The 22,166-nt window shown below is 48.8% G+C and overlaps 2 protein-coding genes across 3 annotated transcripts in view; both read right to left on the bottom strand.

Annotated features, from left to right (window-relative positions):
- Nucleotides 1-22,166, bottom strand: part of LOC147631655 (uncharacterized) — a 98,311-nt gene that overhangs the window by 50,107 nt on the left and 26,038 nt on the right. The window lies entirely within an intron of this gene.
- On the bottom strand, nt 6,857-7,797 carry LOC147631656 (uncharacterized). The gene is made up of 2 exons (XM_086807863.1): nt 7,635-7,797; nt 6,857-7,538 (listed from the first exon to the last, which is right to left on the bottom strand). Exon 2 carries the CDS (start codon nt 7,519-7,521, stop codon nt 7,087-7,089), a length of 435 nt encoding a protein of 144 aa, XP_086663989.1. The 5' UTR covers nt 7,522-7,538; nt 7,635-7,797; the 3' UTR covers nt 6,857-7,086.

Below are 22,166 nucleotides of genomic sequence, written 5' to 3'. Positions count from 1 at the left end.
TGTGCACGTGACAGTGCTTCTGTCCACATGACCAATCAGGCCCATATCGTGGAGGACTACCAGTCTCTTCTTCAGTTCGTATCAATGACAACTCTTCGCTTCCTTTCACCGTTGTTGGTAATGTTTCTTTGGGTTCCTCTCCCACCTTACATGATGTTCTGCATGTACCACGAATTTCCAAAAATCTGTTTTCAGTATACAAAGCTTCTCGGAAGAGACCTGGTGTGTACTTTGATGATGAGATCATCGAAGTAATCGATAGGAAGACTCTCTCGGTTGTTGCCAATGGAGTCCATGATGGGGATCTCTACAAGACCACTAATTTTTCTTCCCATATCCCTCACACTGATTCCCATATTCTTTTCTCACCCGTGTTGGCTTTGGTTTCTAAGGCAGATACTTCTTTGTGGCATTCTCGCTTTGGTCATGTACCCATTGCTGCCTTACAGAAGTTCCATTCTAAGCAGGTTGTCAACGGACTACCTCAACTCAGGTCTCTCTCACACATCTGCTCATCCTGCATGATGGGCAAGCATCATCGAGATGTATTTCCAGAGGAGGCCACTCATCGAGCAACCCGAAGACTGGAGCTTATACATGCAGATCTTGCAAGGCCTATGGAGGTTGTCTCTTGGCGGGGCTCGATATTTTCTTCTTCTTGTGGATGATTTCACTCACAAAGTCTGGGTATGTTTTCTGGCTCGCAAGTCAAATGCTTTTGCCAGTTTCAAGACTTGGATCTCAATGGTGGAAAATCAGTCTGGGGGTAGAGTTTCATTCCTTCGGACTGATAATGGTGGCGTATTGTTCCTTACACTCCTCAACAGAATGGAGTTGTGGAACGAAAGAACCAGACCGTCAAAGAGATGGCTCGTGCTTTGTTGCATCATGCAGGTCTCCCTCCTGCTTTCTGGGGTGAAGATGTGGCTACCTCAGTTTATCTCATTATGAGAGAGCGGTTGAGGGGATGACTCCGGAGGAGGCTTTTACAGGCCACAAGCCGTCTCTTTCTCATCTTTGTGTTTTCAGTTGTGCTGCTATGTGCATGTCCCAGATAAGAAAAGGACCACACTCGCCCCAAAGTCAAAGAGGATAATCTTCACACGCTACAGTCTGAGATCCAAAGGGTACTGCTTCTGGGATCCGGAGGTTGATGACATCATCATTTCCCGTGATGCTCGGTTTGATGAGAGCTTGTTTGGCATTGATTCCTCTCCAACTAATGCATCTTCCGACTTTCTGGATGATCCATTCCCGGCAAATGCTAGTGATCTTTTACCTCTTCAAGATCCTCCTCCTCCCCCTACTGCAAACTGCTCCTTTACAGTCACCCGTTCCCATTGCATCAGCTTCCGCAACTCCCAGTCTCTCTACGAGTCCTGCTTTGACTCCGAGATTACCCTCACCAGTGCTTACCTCATTACCACTTCCAGTAGCATCGGATGAGTCCTCTACTGCAGCTGAATCTTCTTCTTCACGCTTTGAGAGGAAGGCTGCCCTACCTTGGTGGAATCAACAACTCTTTAGAGATTCTGGTCTCAAACATCTCATCAATGATCACACAGTGAATTATGCTCTCATGAGTTCTCTCCACGAGATTGATGAGCCTCGAAGTCCAGAGGAGGCTCTTTCACAGCCACATTGGCAGCAAGCCATGGAAGCAGAGATGGCCTCTATTGAGAGGAGTAACTGTTAGCACATTCATCCCCAGTCTCTACCCATGTTTGGTGTCCGTTTGGTCCTTTTTGCATGGCCCTTGATTGTGGGCTGGCCACCCCTTATTTACATATTTTTCTGGGATTTTTCCCAGCCTGGATGCATTTTTCCAGTCGGCCAGCTTTATTATGCCCAGTCGACCAATTATAGCATTTCGAGTCGGCCAGCTCTTCCCACGTATAAATAGGTGGGCTGGCCTCTCACTTTTGTATCTTGCCTAGTATATCTTTTGCTCCCTCACTTATGAGACTACTTCTGGTCTCTTGCTTGGGACTGTATCACTTCAGTATACTCAGCATAGTTGCTCCATATCTCTCTCTCTCTTGCACTCTCTACTCAACACACTCTAGTGCTTATTTGCTTCCTCTCTGTGCACTCTTTCATAATATCATCGCTCCCGGTTCAGCGATTCCCTCTGCTGCCCCAGATTCAGCCCTATCTACAGCCCCTTTACCTCTGCGTTTTTCTCAGATTTGCAGCCCTCTGGTTGCTACGTTTTCTGGACAGCTGCTGCTGATTGCTTTCCCTTCACTTTAGCTTCATCGCTTACAGACAAAAGGTAATTTCTCATCAGCATTTTACTTCTACTTGGAGTTTGGACCTAGGCAGCCTGTTTTTTCACGACAGCAGCCCCTCTTTGGCTGCATTTTCCTCTCCGGTGGACATTCCCTTTTGCAGAGGGGGTATTGTGGTGGTTTGGGCTTTGGTGGCAACCTTGGTACCTGTGGTGGTGGACACTCCTTCTGAGATTGTGCATATTTCTGAGATTGAGCCCAAGCTTTTGTGATGGCTACCCCGACTACACTTCATATGTTCTCTGAGTCTGCAAAGTTGGATGGTTCCAACTACACCTTGTGGAAGGTGAAGATGAAATCAGCCTTGCATGGCGTGGATCTTTGGGATTGGCTTGTTACACCTGCCAATGCTACCCCTCCCACCCTTGCTTCCGGTGGTGTGACTCAGGCACAGATTAATATTTGGAACGCGAATGATCTTCGTGTTTTCTCCTTTCTCATGTTGAATTGTCAAGATTCTGTTCTCTCTCATGTGCGTACAGCAGATGCTGCACATGAAGTTTGGAAGGCATTTGCAGATCTCTACGAGATTAAGTCTCCGGGTCGGATTTTGGCGTTGGAAAAGCAGCTTATGCACTTATCGGTTTTTGCCTTTCCATCTTTATCTGCTTTCATCTCGAAGATGAAAGATCTCCAGGACGAGCTTGTTGTTTGTGGCAAGGATAGCTCTACAAAGGATATGGCTATTCGGCTTCTCTCCAAGCTTCCAGAGAGGTTTGATGCTTATTTTTAGTCTCTTGTTTCTTCTCCTCGTCCTGTTCCAGTTACTTGGGAGGAAGTTCTCCCCTCCATTCTGCAGATTGCGTCTCGCTTTGAGGAGCGGACTGGCACCTCTGGTGGTTCTGATGGAGCTCTGGCTGTGCGCGATAAAGGGAAGAATCAACAAAAGAAAGGGAAAGGGGATTCTGACAAGAACTCCAAGGATAACGACAAGGATAAAGACAAAAGCAAATCTTCTAAAAACAAGGACATTGAGTGTCATTATTGTAGCAAGAAGGGTCATAAATTGCCCCAATGTCACAAGAAGAAGCGAGATGAAGAAGCAAAGAACTTTTCCTCTACAGCGGTGTCTCAAACCAAGAAGGATGATGGTATTTTTCTTTTAGAATGTACTCGTCGTATACTTGCTCTTGTGACTTCTCAGTTGCGGTCGTGGATTGTGGATAGCGGTGCTACTGCTCACATGGCAACCCATCGAGATTGGTTCAAGGACTTCACTGCCAGGTCAAGCGAGATCACTTTGGGTGATTCTTCTTTCGTGCCAGTGCATGGACATGGCACCATCCCCATCTTCCGCTCTTCCGAGGACAAGAGGTACTTCTCTCACGTTCTGTACATTCCAAATTTGGCATTTAACCTTTTGTCAGTGAGTGCTCTTACAGCTCAGGGTGCGGAGGTAATCTTCTCTCGTTATGAGATTACCATTCGTGATAAGGAGACTAGTAGCATCTTGGCTCAGGGAGTCCAAGATAGTGGTCTGTACAAGTTGATCGCTCTGCTTTCTTCCGGTTCTTCTTCTACTCTTTGGCATGCTCGGTTTGGCCATTTGAGCTATCAGCTTCTACAGCGAGCTTCAAAGGATGGGTTGGTTGAGGGTTTACCGACCATCAAGGCTCAATCTTCTACTTGCTCCTCTTGTTTACAAGGGAAGCAACACCGAGCCGCCTTTTCGAAGGAGGTGACACACAGATCTTCGACATCACTTGCTCTTGTTCATGCAGACTTATGTGGTCCTATGAGTACCGCGTCTTTGTGTAAGGCGTACATGCTCGTGATGGTGGATGACTTCTCCAGATATACTTGGGTTTTCTTTCTGAAGACCAAGGATGAGGCTTTTCAGCACTTTTGTGATTGGAGAGTTGAGGTGGAAAAAGAGACCGTTTCCTCGGTCAAGGCTCTTAGGACCGACAGAGGGGGTGAGTTTACATCCCAGGAATTTCAGCCATATTGCAAGACCCATGGCATTCGGAGACAGCTTACTACAGCATATACTCCATCATAGAATGGAGTTGCAGTGAGGAAGAATAGGACCATTATGGAGATGGCCCGTGCTATGCTTTAGCATTCTTCATTACCTCGACATTTCTGGGCAAAGGCAGCGTCTACTGCTATCTACATTCAGAACAGGTCTCCTACTGCTGCTCTTCCAGATAAAACTCCATGTGAGGCTTTCCATGGTGAGAAGCCCTCCGTCGTTCATTTCCGAATATTTGGTTGTTCGCGCATGTTCATGTGCCAAAGGAGCATCGCTCCAAGTTGGACTAAAAGTCTCAGCGCATGACTTTTCTCAGATACAGCACTGTGTCCAAGGCATATCGTCTTTATGATCCTCAGGCCAGCAAAGTTGTTGTGAGCCGTGATGTGGTGTTCGACGAGACTCCTACATCTTCAAAGGGAGGGTGGTGAGCTTCTTCTTCCTCTGTCTCCGCCTCCGCCTCCGCCTCCGCCTCCTCCTCCCTCTGCTTCTGTTACACCTCCAGCTGTGGATTCTCAGTCAGATGATGATGACTCTACTCCTCCTCCAGCGAGTTTGAGCAGATCTGTGCCTAGAAGGTACTATCAAACAATTCGTGATTCTGGGTTACGTGAGCTTCCTTCTGCTCCTCCGCTTGGTTCTCTCAGGCGATCTTCCAGAGTTTCAGGGAAACAAATTCATGAGGGCAACATGTTTATTAACTATGCTCCTATGTCCTCTATCATTCATGGTCCTTCTGATCCCACTTCTGTGGACGAGGCTCTTTCACATGAGCCTTGGCGTCGTGCTATGCAGGCAGAGCTGGATGCTATTGAACGGAATGGCACTTGGATTTTGGTGCCTAGGCCACTGCAGCGTAAGGTGATTGGTGTGCGCTGGATCTTCAAATCGAAGTTCCGAGCTGATGGCAGCTTGGACAAGCACAAGGCGAGATTGGTTTTGCCAAGGGTTATGCTCAGCGCCCTGGAGTCGACTTCGATGAGACCTTCGCTCCGACGGCTCGGATGACTACCATTCGCACCGTTCTTGCTCTTGCAGGACATCATAGATGGCTCGTATTCCAGATGGACGTCAAGTCGGCTTTCTTGAATGGAGAGCTTACACAGGAGGTTTATGTTGATCAGCCGGCGGGATTTGTTCTTCCAGGCAAATAGGATCAGGTGTACCGGCTGAAGAAGGCTTTATATGGTCTGAAGTAGTGTAATATGCGGAAGCTTCGGAGAAGGATCGGTACTTCAAAACTAAAAAATCAGCACTGTTTTTGCGACGGAATTAACGCACAAACTGAAAGGAGATGTGCAGAAAAATAGAGAGAGAAGGGGGAGATGGAGAGGACACAGTATTGGGTCCCAATTACCCTCAATAGGGCCCCCACCACGGATGGTGTATTTGCTTTATTAGAATGATGTAAATCTGAAAACAAATACAGAAAACTTGACCTTTTCTTGGCTGGGAAAATCCCTACCCTTGACCTTCAGAAGTCCACCCCTTTGCTTGGCAATTTCCTTGGCTTGACTGGCCCTTGATTGGCTTGAGCACTTGGTGAAAACTGAGATGAATGATGGGATTATGGCCTCCACTATTTATACTCCTCCTCAGGAGCAATCGGCCAGCTGAAAAACAGGCAATGTCCCACGACTGGTGAAAATTCAGCAGTAAATGCTGAATTTAATCCCAAAAAATACTGCCTTTTTTTCCTAACAGGCTGAAAGTGATGCGCCTGCTTCTGATTGACTGGACACAACTTTTGTCCACAATCCCAGGGCTGGGCAGCCTGTATGGGCTGCCCCATACATGCCCTACAGCCATATAAAGGCTGTAATCTCCTGGAGATTGCCTTATCTGTGCCCTAGGGCTGTCCTACAGCCCCTCCATGGCTGGTGGGTTCAGCCTGGGCCTTCCTGGCCTCATGGGGGTGGTTTTACACCATTCCCATGCCCACACTCAGATCCGGGGTAGCCCTATGGACTAGCCCCTTGTCCTAAACATAATCTACTCAGTGATCAAGCATCCGGTACCATACCAGATACATAGAACCACTGACATCATTCTAGAGGGAGACTCACAGCGCGGACTGGCACTGTTTCATGTGCAGGACAGTGCACACCTGACCTCGGACTCATGTGCAGGACAATGCACATCTGACCTCGGACGACTGAGATGGATCCCTGGCTGACTCGTCCCAGACTGGGCTCACATGGGACCAGTTCACCATCCCAGGTCCTGCACCTTCTGTACAGAAATGTCTACATGGCATCCAAGTGCGGGATGCACGTGACATCATAGTTGATGTGTACGTAATGTACGATACGTATTTGTACGTTGTTCCGTACAGATCAAATTTTTGTGTACGTAAAAATACGTACCATTGTAAAAAATATCAATCTATATGGCATTTCATATCAAAATAAACATAAAAAGATCCAAATACATTTTAAATTGTGAGAGAGACCTACAAGACAATCTAATAAGGTCTTTGCTAATACGCATTTGATTAGTAATCACAAAACCCTTGCCGCACGTTGTAAAACTTGTTACTTCAGAAATCAAACATCAGATACCAAAACCCGTTTTCAATCAGAGATCAATCTTCAATCACCAATCACCACTCTTAGCTCTATATAAACTGATGAATTAGTGTTTACACAACAAAAGTCTCGACTCTCATCCATGTTAAAAGGCTGCAAATGCATCAAAACAAACTGAATACAATGCACATACTACATAGCAAGCTGCAACACTACATCATAGAAATGTCCTCAAAAGGCCCATAAGGGCTAGTCCAGAGTCTAGACTCCACAATGAAACGTGATCTAAGAGTCAAAACTCCTCATCAGATGATGATGATGATGATGCACCAGAAGAGAGCAAGTCCCCATCTGTCAGGACATTGCCCTCGTCGTCATACTCAGGCTCTGCCATCACGGGCACATGTGATGATGTGAAAGATGTATCATGAGATCCATGTGCTACATCATCATCTCCTGGCTCACTCTGAGTATGAATGAGAGTGACAGCCTCATTCGCCCGAGTCCGCTGCGTACGAACAGGCAGCTTCCCCCGACGAATGCTCCTCCATCTAGCGCTCTCTGAATCTGCAGCCTCCTCACGCAAAGGTATCGCCAAAGCCCGTGCGCGTGACCTTGTGACACGGCGATCGATGCTCTCCAACTCTCTATGAAGGAGTCGTATAATATCTGCCTGCTCGTCTCTGACACGCTGCTCCACGTCGTCCTCAGTAGAGGTTGGCACCATCTTCACACGGGTCGGATCTGCTTGTGGAAAAGCAAAATCCGACAAGTCAGAACCACAAGAAATGACTTAATTATATTGAAATGTGTCAAAAGACGTACGACAGTTAAATATACCTGCTTGGGTGTCCCCAAAGCATGATAATCTCGCACGAGCTTCATGTTAGCTCGGCAATACACTAATCGCTCTAGCTGAGCGGTACTAAGTTGATTGCGGATCTTCGTGTGAACCAAGGAGTAGGCGCTCCAATTGCACTCACAAGCACCAGCAGAACAATCCTACGATCACGAATCACGATACGATTTTGGAGTCAAAACCCTTAATGAATTAAACTTTAAAGATGGATGCAATTGTGAAAGAGTCAAGAGTACCTGCGAGAGGATTCGGAGAGCAAGATGAGTCAGCTTTGGAAGACCTTGTCTTCCATAGCTCTACCACCACTTGAGAGGAAATTCCGTCGCCTCCTCTCTCAAAACCACCGCTCTAGCAAAGGATGGTCCTAGATTGTTCATAAAACTCACCATCTCTGTATCAACCTCAAGTTGCTCATCCTCGTCGTACATTATGTTGATGTACTGGTCTTTCTGCGTGAGCAAAGTGCTCTCACTAAACAGCTCTGGCTTCTTGTAGAAGGGATGAAGCAATGCAGCTCTGGCTATCCTGTGTGGAAGAATCACCCATCTCCCCCACAAGCGCATCATGAAGTGCATCTTGAGTGTGCTGGCTGCCTCTTACCTTCTTTGAACCTTTTGCTCTTAATGAATTCTCAGCAATGAGCAGGAGGACGGGGGCCGAGTTTTGAGCTGACCAGATCAGTCCGTCAAGGGTGTCCCCTCGCCCCTTTTCTTTTTCTCTTCTTTGCGGAGGCTATGAGCATGTATTTGACGGCAGAGGAGGTTGGTTTGAGAGGACTCCAGCTCCCAGTCCGGGGGGAGGACCTGCTCGATGCTGAGTTTGCTGACGACACGGGCTTATTTTTGCATGGCCAAGAGGCCAATCTTCTTCGGGCAGAGCAGTCGCTCCAGGTTTTTAGTGCAGCTTCGGGAGCATTGATCAATTGGCGCAAGACAGTGGCCTTTTGGATCAACAGCGCTCCCACTCCGGCATGGAGCCCGGACCCCGGTTTTAGATGCATTCCTCCTGGCACAGCAGTGCGGTATTTGGGATGCCAGATTGGACTCGATTTGTCACCTGAGCAGCAGATTGCCCCGCTTCTTCTGAGCATTCGGAAGAAGCTTTTGTATTGGAGTACAGCTCCACTATCCTTGGCTGGGAGGGTGGTGGTGGCAAATCAGGTGCTGTTAGCGACCATGTGGTACATTACGTCTTGCTAGATCTTTTCGAGCTCTTGTATCAGCCAGGTACAGAGGCTGATCAGGAACTTTCTTTGGTCTGGGCGGGACAGTCAGCCAGGCCGGGCAAAGGTTGCATGGGTAGTTATTACACTTCCGCTGGCTCAGGGAGGCTTGGGCATTATAGATCGAGTCGATCAGAGTAGAGCCTTATTGGGGAAGCTTATTGTTCGGGGGCTGCTTCCAGGCGCAGAGCCGTGGAAAGAGCTTCTCTTGCAGGCAGCTGCTGCAGGCTCGGGCTCCCCCAAGCAGGGGGCACTTGGGCACCAGAGATTCGCTGGATCTTCATAGAGATGAGGAGGACAGGCCTCAGTAGAGGATGGGAGGACAGATTTGCTTTGATCATCCTGAGAGCTTGGGAGCTGCTGAGACCGGGGCTCTCTCAGCGTCCTCCTTCTTGTGTTGAGGAGCGGGCCAGACAGCCGCTCATCTGGAGCCCAGCGGTTCACACAGATCAGGGTCATATGCTGGGTTCTCGGCCTCGTCTAGCCTGGGGACCTTTAGCGGCAGGCCCAGCACGTAGTTTTGGAGACTGGCAAGCGTTCTGCAGTCTCCCAGAGGAGATCCCGGTGGAGAGGCTGAGTCACTTCAGAGGGGGGTTGATTATGAGGGATGATATTCAGGAGGCACTCACAGAGGAGTGGTTCACGCCTTTCGAGCTAGTGGTCCCACGGTGGATGGGAGCCTTTACACGGTTGGAGATCCTGATTGCTGTCAGAGCTTGCACTGAGGATGGCAGATGCCTCTACTATGAGATTCAGGATGAGGGCAGACTTCAGAGAGTGGAGGTGGAGTCGCCTTTGGTTGCAGAGTGCACCTTCAGAGGATACGGGTAGTGGCCGCCGCTTCTCGGAAGTGGCATATTGACCCTGACCCTGCAGATGTGCTCCCGGATTGGCGCATATGGCAGCGCGCCCCTTGGCCCGGCTACAGTGGGACCCTGGGGAGTACGAGTGGCATGATCCTTATGCATCCCTTGAGGCCACAGAGATCACCTTTTTCCAGTATACTGTTCGGCTGGGGTGGCATATTTTGACGCCGAGGAGGATGGTATCTCCAGCTGCAGCGGGGCACTGGCGGCTACAGGGACTCTCACAGGAGTTCCTAGAGGATTTTTGGGCTCGGCTCTGGGCTAGTCGACAGGCCCGTAGGATCTCGACTTTCTAGTGGCTAGTCGCCCACAAGGGCTCAGCAGTTGGCACCTGGCTTGTTTACAGCGGTCTTCCGGTAGCCTGCGTCCGATGCGACCACCCTATGGAGACACACAGACATTGCCTATGGGATTGCCCTCAGGCGCAGCAGATTTGGCTGCGGATGCTACGTATTCTGGCCCCCCTCTCTCCAGAGGGTATGTTTACGTGGGATGCCACTGCTTGGTCGACTTCGTCGTCAGGGCCTGCTATGGGCTATGAGATGGAGCAGGACAGTGAGGCCATCAAATTCATTAGGGGCCAGCCTCGCCTGGTTCCGTCACCGGATTTCTCGTCCGCCAGCTGGACACAGGAGAGGGATTTACGATGGGAGCTCCTCAGCAGCCTCACCATCTGGTTCACCTGGAGGGCCCGGTGTTTCACGGCCTTTGAGGGGAGACTGGAACCGCCAGCAGAGACTGTACGAGGGATTTGGCAGGAGTTGATCCACACCCTGCGAGGACAGCATATGACCGCATCCGGATGAGGCGATCTTGCGGCGCCAGGCCTTTCACACCACCTGGCGCAGCGGCCCCTTCTATACCTTACACACGGGATCCCCCCGTTGGCATTACAGGCCACCTGTTTGGCTGTTCCCCCCTCCTATTGTATGATTTAGCCCCTCAGTCCTTTGTACTGATGCTTGTATTTTGCAGCACCTAGGGAGAGTCTCCCAGGCTGCCTTGCTGTATTCACTGCTCTGTTTCTCTTATGAGCAGGAGAGATCTTTTGTAGCCCTACGGGCGTTTTTATATAACTAATAAAAGGATCTTTTCTCAGAAAAAGAAAAAAATCTCAACAATGAGCTTGTCTCTGATATCCTGCGGCACCTGCTTGCACCCACCACAATTGCCAGTGGTGCCAATACCTGTCAAGTGTATCATGACACGAGAAATTGTGCTCGTGAGCTCGAAGTTGCAATACTTGCACTGCCATCTACGCGTGCCAGAACCAACTTGGGTCGGCGTATTAATAACACGGATGACATTCGTGTGCTCCTGCCAGTAGGGGTTGCATGGCTTCGGCATATTGGATTCTGGAAGCTGTGTGACACAAAGAAAGAGAGAGAGAGAGCTTAGAGCATACTCCAAAGGAAGAAAGAGAGAGAGAGAGAGAGAGAGAGAGAGAGAGGGAGAGCTTAGAGCATACTCCAAAGGAGGAAAGAGAGAGAGAGAAAGAAAGAAAGAAAGAAAGATTTTATTAACGTCTTCCAAAAGACCGAACTCGGCCTATGAGACAAATCGGAGTACATGTATGGGGTATCCTCTGTCATCCCAACAAAATGAAAAAGTACTGAATAAAAAAGCTGAATTTGGGTGTGTAGAGAGAGAGAGAGAGAGAGAGAGGGAGAGGGACTCGGGAGGGAGCGAGAGAGACGAGATTAATCATGTAGTACATTGGCCGCTCGCGGTTGAGAGAGAGAGAGAGAGAGAGAGAGAGAGAGAGAGAGATAGAGAGAGTACAGTACAAGACAGAGATGCATCATGAGGGACCAAGGCCATGAGCGAGAGAGAGCGTGAGAATTACCTGGTTGCAATGTGCACAGTGTGCAAAGACAGAGCGAGACAGAGCACTGCAGGCGAAATTCCGAAATAAGCCCAAATTCGTACGTTGAAGATCAAAAAGCGGTTTTTTTTTTTAAAAAAAATAAACGTACGGATCGATCCGTACGCGTACGGATCTGTACGGTACGATCCGTGCGGTACGGATCGATCCGTACGTACGTACGGCTGTAACCTTGCGTGACATCCCCTTCTACTTAACTTGGCGGAAGCTGCATAGCCTCCAAATAATCCGTCAATAATGCCGGATAGTCTTCGAAAAATTCTTTATCGAGCCATACCGCTTCATGAGTTCCTCGGTCCTGAAACTTCATGAGGAACTGTCGTAGTCTTCGGCCTCAGCCATGCTTGAAACGGTGCAAAAGGATCTGTATTGGAACCATTACTTCAGCTTCATCCACAATACCTGGTTCCGCTTCGTCTTTGACCTCTGAAGGGGGTGGACCTACATATGGCTTTAGCCAACTAACGTGAAATACATCGTGCATAGTCCAACTTAGAGGTAGCTTTAACTGCATAGACAACTCATTAATCTTTTTTCCGAATGGAAAAAGGTCCGAAGCTCTTGAAAGACAACTTTGGGCATCGCTTGCCCACCTGCTTCAATCTTTGCTTCATAATCCGAAGATACACCCAATCCCCTTCCGAAAACTTCATATCCCTTCGGTCTTTATTGGCCTGTCGAGTGTAGGCCTCTTGCGCTTTAGCCAATCTGTCTTTTACTGACTCTAGGATCTCCTGGTAAGACTCCGTCACTCTGTTCGCCTCCGGTACTGAAGACGAAGTCCTGGTTAACAACGACTGGAAAGGTCTTCCAAACGCTGCCTCATATGGAGTCCTGCCAATAGCTAAAGAAAAAGAGTCATTCAAAACAGCTTGAACTAAAGGCAAAAACGATTCCCGCTTACCTTGCTGATCGTGGACATAACACTTCAGCACGTCAAAGGCCAACTGGTTGTATATCTCTGTCTGGCCATCTATCTGTGGATGGAATGCACTAGAAAAATTCAACTTAGTACCAAAATTATCAAACAATGCCCTCCAAAAATGACTAGTAACCTTGGCATCTCGCTCTGACACTATGGTTCTAGGAATCCCGCCAATCGAGTACCAATGCCGAATGAATAATTGGGCAACATCTTCGGCGGTCACATTAGCCCTACACAGAATAAGCATAACAAATTTGCTAAACCTATCAACAATAGTTAAGCACTACGTATTACGCTTACTCGGACTGGGAGGCAGATTTGTGACAAAGTCCATCGAAATGTCCTGGAAAGGACCCTTAGGAATTGGCAAAGGCTGTAACAACCCTATCTTCTTTCCACGAGGAGCTTTCACCTTTTGACAAATGTCACAATGTTGTACATACGTAAACACATCACGCCTCATCTTTGGCCAATAGTATTGCCGTTCTAATTTCTCCAGAGTCGAATTCATGTCCCTATGACCACCTGTAATGGCGTCATGAGCATCATGGAGAAGAGCTGCCCGGAATGACTTCATGACACATAGTCGGCCTTTGTGAAAAGCCAACCATTGCGTATCAAAAAATGGCATGGTCCTGTGGCATCCAATGCTTGTTCCCACTGTGTACCGAATTCCACGGAATCCGCGTACGTGTGCTTCATGTCCTCTAGTCCTGTACCAACAAGGTCAAGTCTAGTGGTCTGAATCGTAGAAACTTGTCCCTTCCTGCTCAGAGCATCAGCCACTGGGTTGGCCTTTCCTGGAAGGTACTCAATCATACCACCAAACTGCTGGAATATCTGACTCCAACGGTGTTGTCGATCACTCCACTATGCACTTGGCATCGTCTGAATCCAGTGCAATGCCTGATGGTCAGTGCGAACCTCGAAGTCACGGCCATACAGGAAATGTTTCCAATGTTTCAAGGCCTGTATAACTGCTAGGAGTTCACGATCATAGACTGAGTAGTTCTTTTCGGCGGGCAGTAACTTACGAGACATGTAAGCTACTGGATGACCATTCTGTTGCAATACACCTCCAATTGCGATGTTACTCACATCGGTGATCACTTGAAATGGTTCGTCCCACGAGGCAAGGGCTAAACAAGGCGCTTCTGACAAAACCACCTTGAGGTTCTGGAATGCCTCCAACGCTCGTGGAGTCATTCGAATCTTTTGCCTTCTTGTTTTCACTCCCTTTAGCAGATCGGTGAGATCTGCCGAGAGATCAGAAAACTTATCAATGTGGGTGGAATATGCCTGGCATATACCCACAAATGATCTAATGTCATAAGCGGTCTGAGGTACGTCCCAGTTAACAATCTCGGCCACTTTAGCCGGATCAAGTCGAATGCCTTCGGCACTAATTATATATCCCAAGTAATGTACCTGGAACAGATAAAATTTTGACTTCTTTTCATTGACATAGAGCTCGTTGCTTTCCACCAACTTAAGGACTTTCTCCACATCAATGTCATGCTGCTCAACTGTAGCTGAAAATATGAGTATGTCGTCCAGTAATATGAACACACACTCTCCAATCAACTCCCGGAAAATATGCATCATCTTGCGATTAAATGTAGCTGGGGCGTTCGTAAAACCAAATGGCATGACCACAAATTCATAGTGGGCCCGTTCTGTACGGAAGGCTGTCTTGGGGATGTCCCCCTCTACAATCCGTACCTGGTGGTACCCACTCTTTAAATCCAGTTTTGAGAACACCTTTGCTCCATTCAGTCTTTCGAGAATATAGTCAATTCGAGGCATCGGAAATCTGCTCTTGATAGTCAGCTTGTTGAGTGCACGATAATCGACACACAACCGGGAAGACCCATCTTTCTTCTTGACAAACAAGATCGGTGCTGCAAATGGCGACACACTGGGGCGGATGAAGCCAGCTTGCAACAATTCTTGGAGTTGGCGGTCCAACTCTGATTCCATTGCCTTAGAAAGGCGATACGGAAACTTGCTCGGGGGTTCCGAGCCTGGGAGGAGATCAATCCTGTGATCCTCTCGTCTGGACGGGGGGAGCTGGGGAGGGAGATTGTCCCGAAGCTAGAACTTTTCATAGAGAACCGAGTACTTCTCGGAAGCACTGGCCACCGTCTGGGCTGTCTGGATGTAAATCATCTCACACTGTGCGCCTTTCGTAACTGCTCGCTTAGCCTGCAAGTGGCTTATGAGCGGAAAGTTTGGAATACCTGGCTCACATTTAATGGTCACCGGGGTGTTTGACACATTCCGATCGATTTGGAACATGTGCTTGTCCCACTTGACATCAGGAAGAAACTTGTGAAACCACTGGATACCCAAAATTATGTCTGCTCCTACAAGAGGGGCAACCATAAAGTCACGCACAAACTCTATGCCCTGAATCACCAACTTAGCACCTAGAGCTTCATACTTGACACTCGTTGTCATACCTGTGATAAAACCCTCAACCTGTTTGTCCACCGGAGTCAGCTCGAAACGGGCACGCCTAGCGGCCTATTCTGTGACCACATCCTCCGTGCTGCCGCTGTCAAACAAGACGACGACTCTCTGGCCACCTATGTAGCCAAAGGACTTGAGCAATTCGTTGCGCTCATACTCCTTGTCATGGGCACCCTTCTGCTTATCTTCGAGCTCCCGGCTAATAATTGCTCCAACTGAAGCACCGGGGGTTGAAGAACTAGGGTTAGCCGTTGGGGTCTGTGTGGGAGCTGTGCTCACCACGGAAGCTGTGGAGGCGGCGGCGGCCTTTGGAGGCTTCTTCGGACAATCCCGAGAAGTATGTCCTTTTGTATGACAAAAGAAGCATCTACCCTCCTTCTTGTACTGAGAAAGCTCCTCAGCACTCAACTTGCCACCTGTCTTGCCTGCCTCCGCTTTCTGGTCTGGAGTAAGCTTAGACGCATTGTTCGAGTTCTTGGAGCCAGAGGCTCCTGGGCTATGTCCTGGGGAAGACCCCGTCTGGTTCTGGCTTTTGCCCTCCAAGGTGTTAGCCCTGGGAGAAGCCGGCTGGGAAGTCTTGGGCTTGCCACCATTGTGTTTCATTTCTGCACTCTGCGCAAGCGTGAGTGCGTCCTCAAAGGTGGCTAGCCTAAACATACACACCTCCCATTGGATTGTCCAAGCCATACAAAAACTTTCCTTTCTTGTCCGTATTAGATAAGCCTAATTGCAGACATAAGTCGAAATTCTATTGGCAAACTGAAGGACTGGTTGCGCATTCTGACGCGCTCCCCTGAACTCGTCTTCGAGTCGCTCAAGGTAGTGGGGCGGTAAAAACCGCTGCTTAAGGTCGCGGACGAACTCGTCCCACACATAAGCTGCCATACCTACTCTGGTGTGGGCATGAGCCCACTGAGTCCACCAAGGAATGGCCTCACCTTCCAAGTACCAACTAGCTAAGATCACTTTGTCAGTATCTGTTTTCCTCACTGCGGCAAAGTAAGCTTCAAATTGATGTAACCATGAATAAAGAGTTGTGGGATCGAGTTTACCATTATACTTACTGAAATTCATTTTCTCGGAAAAATGATTCGAGGGCCGCCGGTGTCAATCTGGCGTCCAAAGCTCTGAGGTAACGCTCGTGTTCCACGCTTCGCATGGCGTCATCTTCTCGTTGTCGGATCTCCAATGCACGGATCTGCAACTCAAGCAAGGAGCTTGGCTGCAGCTGAGACCCCGCGAGAGGGTCCCTGTGACGAGAATCTGGTATCTGGGATACGGAAGGAGAGGGAGGAGGAGATGGAAAACGCGACGCTGGAGAGCGAGAACGCTCCTCCAGAGCCAAGATCCGCGCCTTCTGCTCATCCAACTTGGCTGTCTGGTTTGCAATTGCTCGCATCATCTCTTGGAACATGTCTGTGACACTCAAGCCGGGTGTCCTAGCTGGGCTGCCTGGTACACTTTGGTCCCATGGTTCTAGTTCTCTCTCGCCGCCAAAGCTCGCCATAGCGGGAAAATGCAATTCCTTTCCGGAACGCAATCTGACCATCCACTATCTGTGTGTGGGAGACTTCCGGAGGCTTCCGGAGGCTAAAAACCAACCGTCCTTCGAGGGACAGGAGTCACTCCGAAAGGGGTAGTCCACCGGCGTCTAAAAACCAACCACATAAGCGAGAAAAATTTTCTGGTTTTCTTTGCTGAATCTTTGTCCTTGAAGTAGGCTCTGATACCACTGTAATATGCGGAAGCTTCGGAGAAGGATCGGTACTTCAAAACTCAGAAATCAGCACTCTTTTTGCGACGGAATTAACGCACAAACTGAAAGGAGATGTGCAGGAAAATAGAGAGAAGGGGGAGATGGAGAGGACACAGTATTGGGTCCCAATTACCCTCTGTAGGGCCCCCACCACGGATGGTGTATTTGCTTTATTAGAATGATGTAAATCTGAAAACAAATACAGAAAACTTGACCTTTTCTTGGCTGGGAAAATCCCTGCCCTTGACCTTCAGAAGTCCACCCCTTTGCTTGGCAATCTCCTTGGCTTGACTGGCCCTTGATTGGCTTGAGCACTTGGTGAAAACTGAGATGAATGATGGGATTATGGCCTCCACTATTTATACTCCTCCTCAGGAGCAGTCGGCCAGCTGAAAAACAGGCAATGTCCCACAACTGGTGAAAATCCAGCAATAAATGCTGAATTTAATCCCAAAAAATACTGCCTTTTTTTCCTAACAGGCTAAAAGTGATGCGCCTGCTTCTGATTGACTGGACACAACTTTTGTCCACAATCCCAGGGCTGGGCAGCCTGTATGGGCTGCCCCATACATGCCCTACAGCCATATAAAGGCTGTAATCTCCTGGAGATTGCCTTATCTGTGCCCTAGGGCTGTCCTACAGCCTCTCCATGGCTGGTGGGTTCAGCTTGGGCCTTCCTGGCCCTCATGGGGGTGGTTTTACACCATTCCCATGCCCACACTCAAATCCGGGGTAGCCCTATGGGCTGGCCCCTTGTCCTAAACATAATCTACTCAGTGATCGAGCATCTGGTACCATACCAGATACATAGAACCACTGACGTCATTCTAGAGGGAGACTCACAGCGCGGACTGGCACTGTTTCATGTGCAGGATAGTGCACACCTAACCTCGGACTCATGTGCAGGACAATGCACACCTGACCTCGGACGACTGAGATGGATCCCTGGCTGGACTGGGCTCACATGGGACCAATTCACCATCCCAGGTCCTGCACCTTCTGTACAGAAATGTCTACGTGTCATCCAAGTGCGGAATGCACGTGACGCACTTGGATGCCACGTGACAAGTAGGGTCCGCGGGCTTGGTACCACTGGATTGATGAGTTCTTTCAGAAGCTCGGCCTACGCCATTCTCCTGCAGATTCGAACCTTTATATCCTCCTTGAGAGGGGGTTGATTGTTATCATTGTGGTCTATGTTGATGACCTCATCTTTACACGTTCTTATTTTATGCGGATCCGTTCAGTCATGGATGCTTTGGAGACAGAGTTTGAGATGACGGATCTTGGCCTTCTGCATTATTTCTTGGCTTTGAGATTTGGCAGACCCCGAAGGACATTTTTTTCTCTCAGCAGAAGTACACACGGGAGATTCTTGACAGATTTCAGATGATTGGATGCAAACCAATATCTTCTCCTATGGATACTAGTGAGAAGCTTTCTCTACTTGATGCTTCTCTAGGGATTGATCAGGGACAGTATCGGGTTCTCGTCGGTTGTTTGGTTTGGTTGACCTACTCTCTATTGGACGTGTGTTTCGCAGTCAGTTTATTGAGTTCTTTCTCATCCAAACCCCGTCAGCAGCATTGGCGGTGTGCTCTCAGAGTTCTTGCGTGGCACTCTGAACTTTGGCATCTTCTATGGCCAAGGATGCACTCTTGTTGGATGGTCTGATTCAGATTGGGCTGGAGACCCAGAGACTCGGCGTTCGACCACTCGTGTTTTTTCACTTGGGTCTGGGGCCATTTCATGGAGCAGCCTACTGTGGCGCTTTCCTCTACAGAGGCGGAGTATCGTGCGGTTTGTTATGCTGCATGTGAGACGATTTGGTTGCGGAGATTATTGGAGGAGCTTGGCTATCCTCCTACCAGATCTACTCTTCTTTGGTGTGACAATCAGAGTTGCATTGCCATCGCCAAGAACCCTGTGTTTCATGCTCGTACGAAACACATTGAGATACAGTATCACTATGTTCGTGAACAGGTTCTTGCTGGAGATTTGCGTTTGGAGTATTGTCCTTCAGCGGAGAATGCTGCAGATTTGTTCACCAAGCCGGTTTCTCGAGCTTCCTTGGCTCATCTTTGGCTTCTCGGAGTTTGTTCAGCATCTGGTGCTGAGAGGGGGTGTTAGCACATTCATCCCCAGTTTCTGCCCATGTTTGGTGTCCTTTTGGCCCTTTTTGCATGGCCCTTGATTGTGGGCTGGCCACCCCTTATTTACATATTTTTCTGGGATTTTTCCTAGCCTAGATGCATGTTTCCAGTCGGCCAGCTTTATTATGCCCAGTCGGCCAGTTATAGCATGTCCAGTCGGCCAATTCTTCCCACCTATAAGTAGGTGGACTAGCCTCTTACTTTTGTATCTTGCCTAATCTATCTTTTTCTCCCTCACTTATGAGACTCCTTCTGTCTCTTGCTTGGAACTGTATCTGTCACGTGCATCCCGCACTTGGATGCCACGTAGACATATCTGTACAGAAGGTGCAGGACCTAGGATGGTAAACTGGTCCCATGTGATCCCAGCACATGAAACAGTGCCAGTCTGCGCTGTGAGTCCCTCTAGAATGATGTCAATAGAGTCTCATCACATCGATTGGAGATCGAGACTGGCAGAGCAGCACGGATCCCCCGAGTGGAGAGGGTATGCAGATTGTGCAGAGAGGAGGTGGAGAGTAAGGAGTATTATGTATGCAGATGCAGAGCATATACAGCCATGAGAGAGAGATATCCCATTTTATTCAGAGAGCCACATTCCCTACGCCAGCTCTTTGAGGCAGCAGACCAGCGCATACTGGGGAGATTCATTCTAGACATACAGTGTCACAGAGAGACATCATTACAGGCTCAGACAGCTCGAGAAGGGGGACGACAGACACAAATTACTACATTTTTTCAGAGATCCACCCCACTCCCAGCCCCTACACAGCAGGGAATTACTCTCCAGAGAGCAGAGACACTCAGAGCCCGCAGGAGACAGAGGACACCTAGCTTTCGGACACCACGGCTATACTAGAGAGAGATGATAGAGATCAGAGCTCAGTTTCACAGAGAGGGTGCGGAGCGACTGGCTCGCTTCAGAGCAGACCCAGGCATGTTCTTCAGGGAGCTGTGGACACCCCCTCCATTGATGTATACCATTTTATACCCCCAATATGGTGCAAGATGGAGCTAGCTAGTTTGCATATCATGATTGTATACCCCATGCATATAGCTTTGCATTCTCCTAGTAGTAGAGCTCCATCCCCTCCCCCACTCATTGTACTTATTGCACACCCAGATTCAGCTTTTTAGTTTAGTACTTTTTCATTTTGTTGGGATGACAGAGGATACCCCACACAGGTACATTGATTTGTCTCATAGGCCGAGTTCGGTCTTTTGGAAGACGTTAAAATCTTTCTTTCTTTCTTTCTTTCTCTCTCTCTATTTTTCTGCACATCTACATTCAGTTTTGTGCGTTATTTTTGTCGCGACAAATTTGCTGTTTTCTGAGCTTTGAAGTTACCAATCTCCCCCGAAGCTTCCGCAGGTTACAGTGGTATCAGAGCCTACGTCAAGTGCAAAGATTCAGCAAAGAATCAAGAATTTTTTCTCGCTCGTGTGGTTGGTTTTCAGACACTAGTGGACTACCCCTTTCGGAGTGACTCCTGTCCCCCGAAGGACGGTTGGTTTTCAGCCTCCGGAAGAATCCCACACACAGAGTGAATGGTTAGATTGCGCTCCAAAAAGGAAGTGCGTTTTCTTGCTATGGCGAGCTTCGACGACGAGAGAGACCAAGAACCTTGGGACCAGAGTGCACCGGGCAGCCCACCTAGGGCACCAGGCTTGAGTGTTACAGAGATGTTCCAGTAGATGATGCAAGCAATCGCAGACCAGACGACCAAGTTGGAAGAGCAGAAGGCGCAGATCCAGGCTCTGGAAGAGCGTACCCGTTCTCCAGCGTCACGTTTTCCATCTCCTCCTCCCTCTCCTTCCATAGCCCAGATTACAGATCCTCGACACAGGGACCCTCTCGTGGGGTCACGACCGCATTGGAGATCCGACAACGTGAAGACGAAGCCATGCGACGCGTGGAACATGAGTGTTACCTTAAAGCTTTGGACGCCAGATTGACACCAGCGGTGCCCTCGAATCATTTTCCCGAGAAAATGAACTTCAGTAAGTATAATGGTAAACTCGACCCCACAACTCTTTATTCATGGTTGCATCAGTTTGAAGCTTACTTTGCCGCAGTTAGAAAGACAGATACTGACAGAGTGATCTTAGCCAGTTGGTACTTGGAAGGTGAAGCCATTCCTTGGTGGACTCAGTGGGCTCATGCCCACACCAGATTAGGTATGGCAGCTTACGTGTGGGACGACTTTGTCCGCGACCTTAAGCAACGGTTTCTACCGCCCCACTACCTTAAGCGACTCAAAGACGAGTTCAAGGGAGCGCATCAGAACGCACAACCAGTCCTTCAATTTGCCAATAGAATTTTGACTTTATGTTTGCAATTAGGCTTCTCTGATTCGCACAAAAAGGGCAGTTTTTGTATGGCCTTGACACGCAAATCCAGTGGGAGGTGCATATGTTTAGGCCAGCCACCTTCAAAGACGCACTCTCGCTTGCACAGAGTGCAGATATGAAGCATAATGGTGGCAAGCCCAAGACTTCCCAGCCGGCTACTCCCAAGGCTACCGCCTCGAGGGGAAAAGGCCAGAACCAAACGGGGTCTTCCCCGGGACAGAGCACGGGAACCTCTGGCTCCAAGAACTCGAACAATGCGTCTAAGCTTACTCCAGACCAAAAAGCGAAGGCAAGCAAGAAAGGTGGCAAGTTGAGTGTTGAGGAGATTTCTCAGTACAAGAAGGAGAGTAGATGTTTCTTTTGTCATACAAAATAACATACTTCTCGGGAGTGTCCTAAGAAGACTCCAAAGACCGCCGCCGCAGCCTCCACAGCTTCCGTGGTGAGCCCAGCTCCCACACATACCCCAGGGGCTGCCCCTAGTTCTTCAAATCCCAATGCTTCAGTTGGAGTAATCATTAGCCGGGAACTCAAAGATAAGCAGAAAGGTGTCCATGACCAGGAGTATGAGCCCAACAAATTGCTCAAGTCCTTTGGCTACATAGGTGGCCAGAGAGTCGTCTTGTTTGACAGCGGCAGCACGGAGGATGTGGTCACGAAACAGGCCGCTCGGCGTGCCCGTTTCGTCTTGACTTCGGTGGACAAACAAGTTGAGGGTTTTAGCAGAGGCATGACAACGAGCGTCAAGTATGAAGCTCTAGGTGCTAAATTCGTTATTCAGGGCATAGAATTTGTGCGTGATTTTATGGTTTCCCCTCTTGTAGAAGCAGACATAGTTTTGGGCATTCAGTGGTTTCACAAGTTTCTTCTTGGTGTCAAGTG

This window comes from Cibotium barometz, chromosome 14 (genome assembly GCF_041138505.1).
Source record: "Cibotium barometz isolate CiBa-2024 chromosome 14, ASM4113850v1, whole genome shotgun sequence".
Classification (NCBI taxonomy): Eukaryota; Viridiplantae; Streptophyta; class Polypodiopsida; order Cyatheales; family Cibotiaceae; genus Cibotium; species Cibotium barometz.
Note: the sequence above shows the minus strand (reverse complement) of the source record. Positions and strands in the feature narration are given on the sequence as shown.

Bases quoted from the DNA above. Each gene is read 5' to 3' on its own strand.
- LOC147631656 (XM_086807863.1), bottom strand. From the start codon at position 7,521: ATGGTGCCAACCTCTACTGAGGACGACGTGGAGCAGCGTGTCAGAGAC.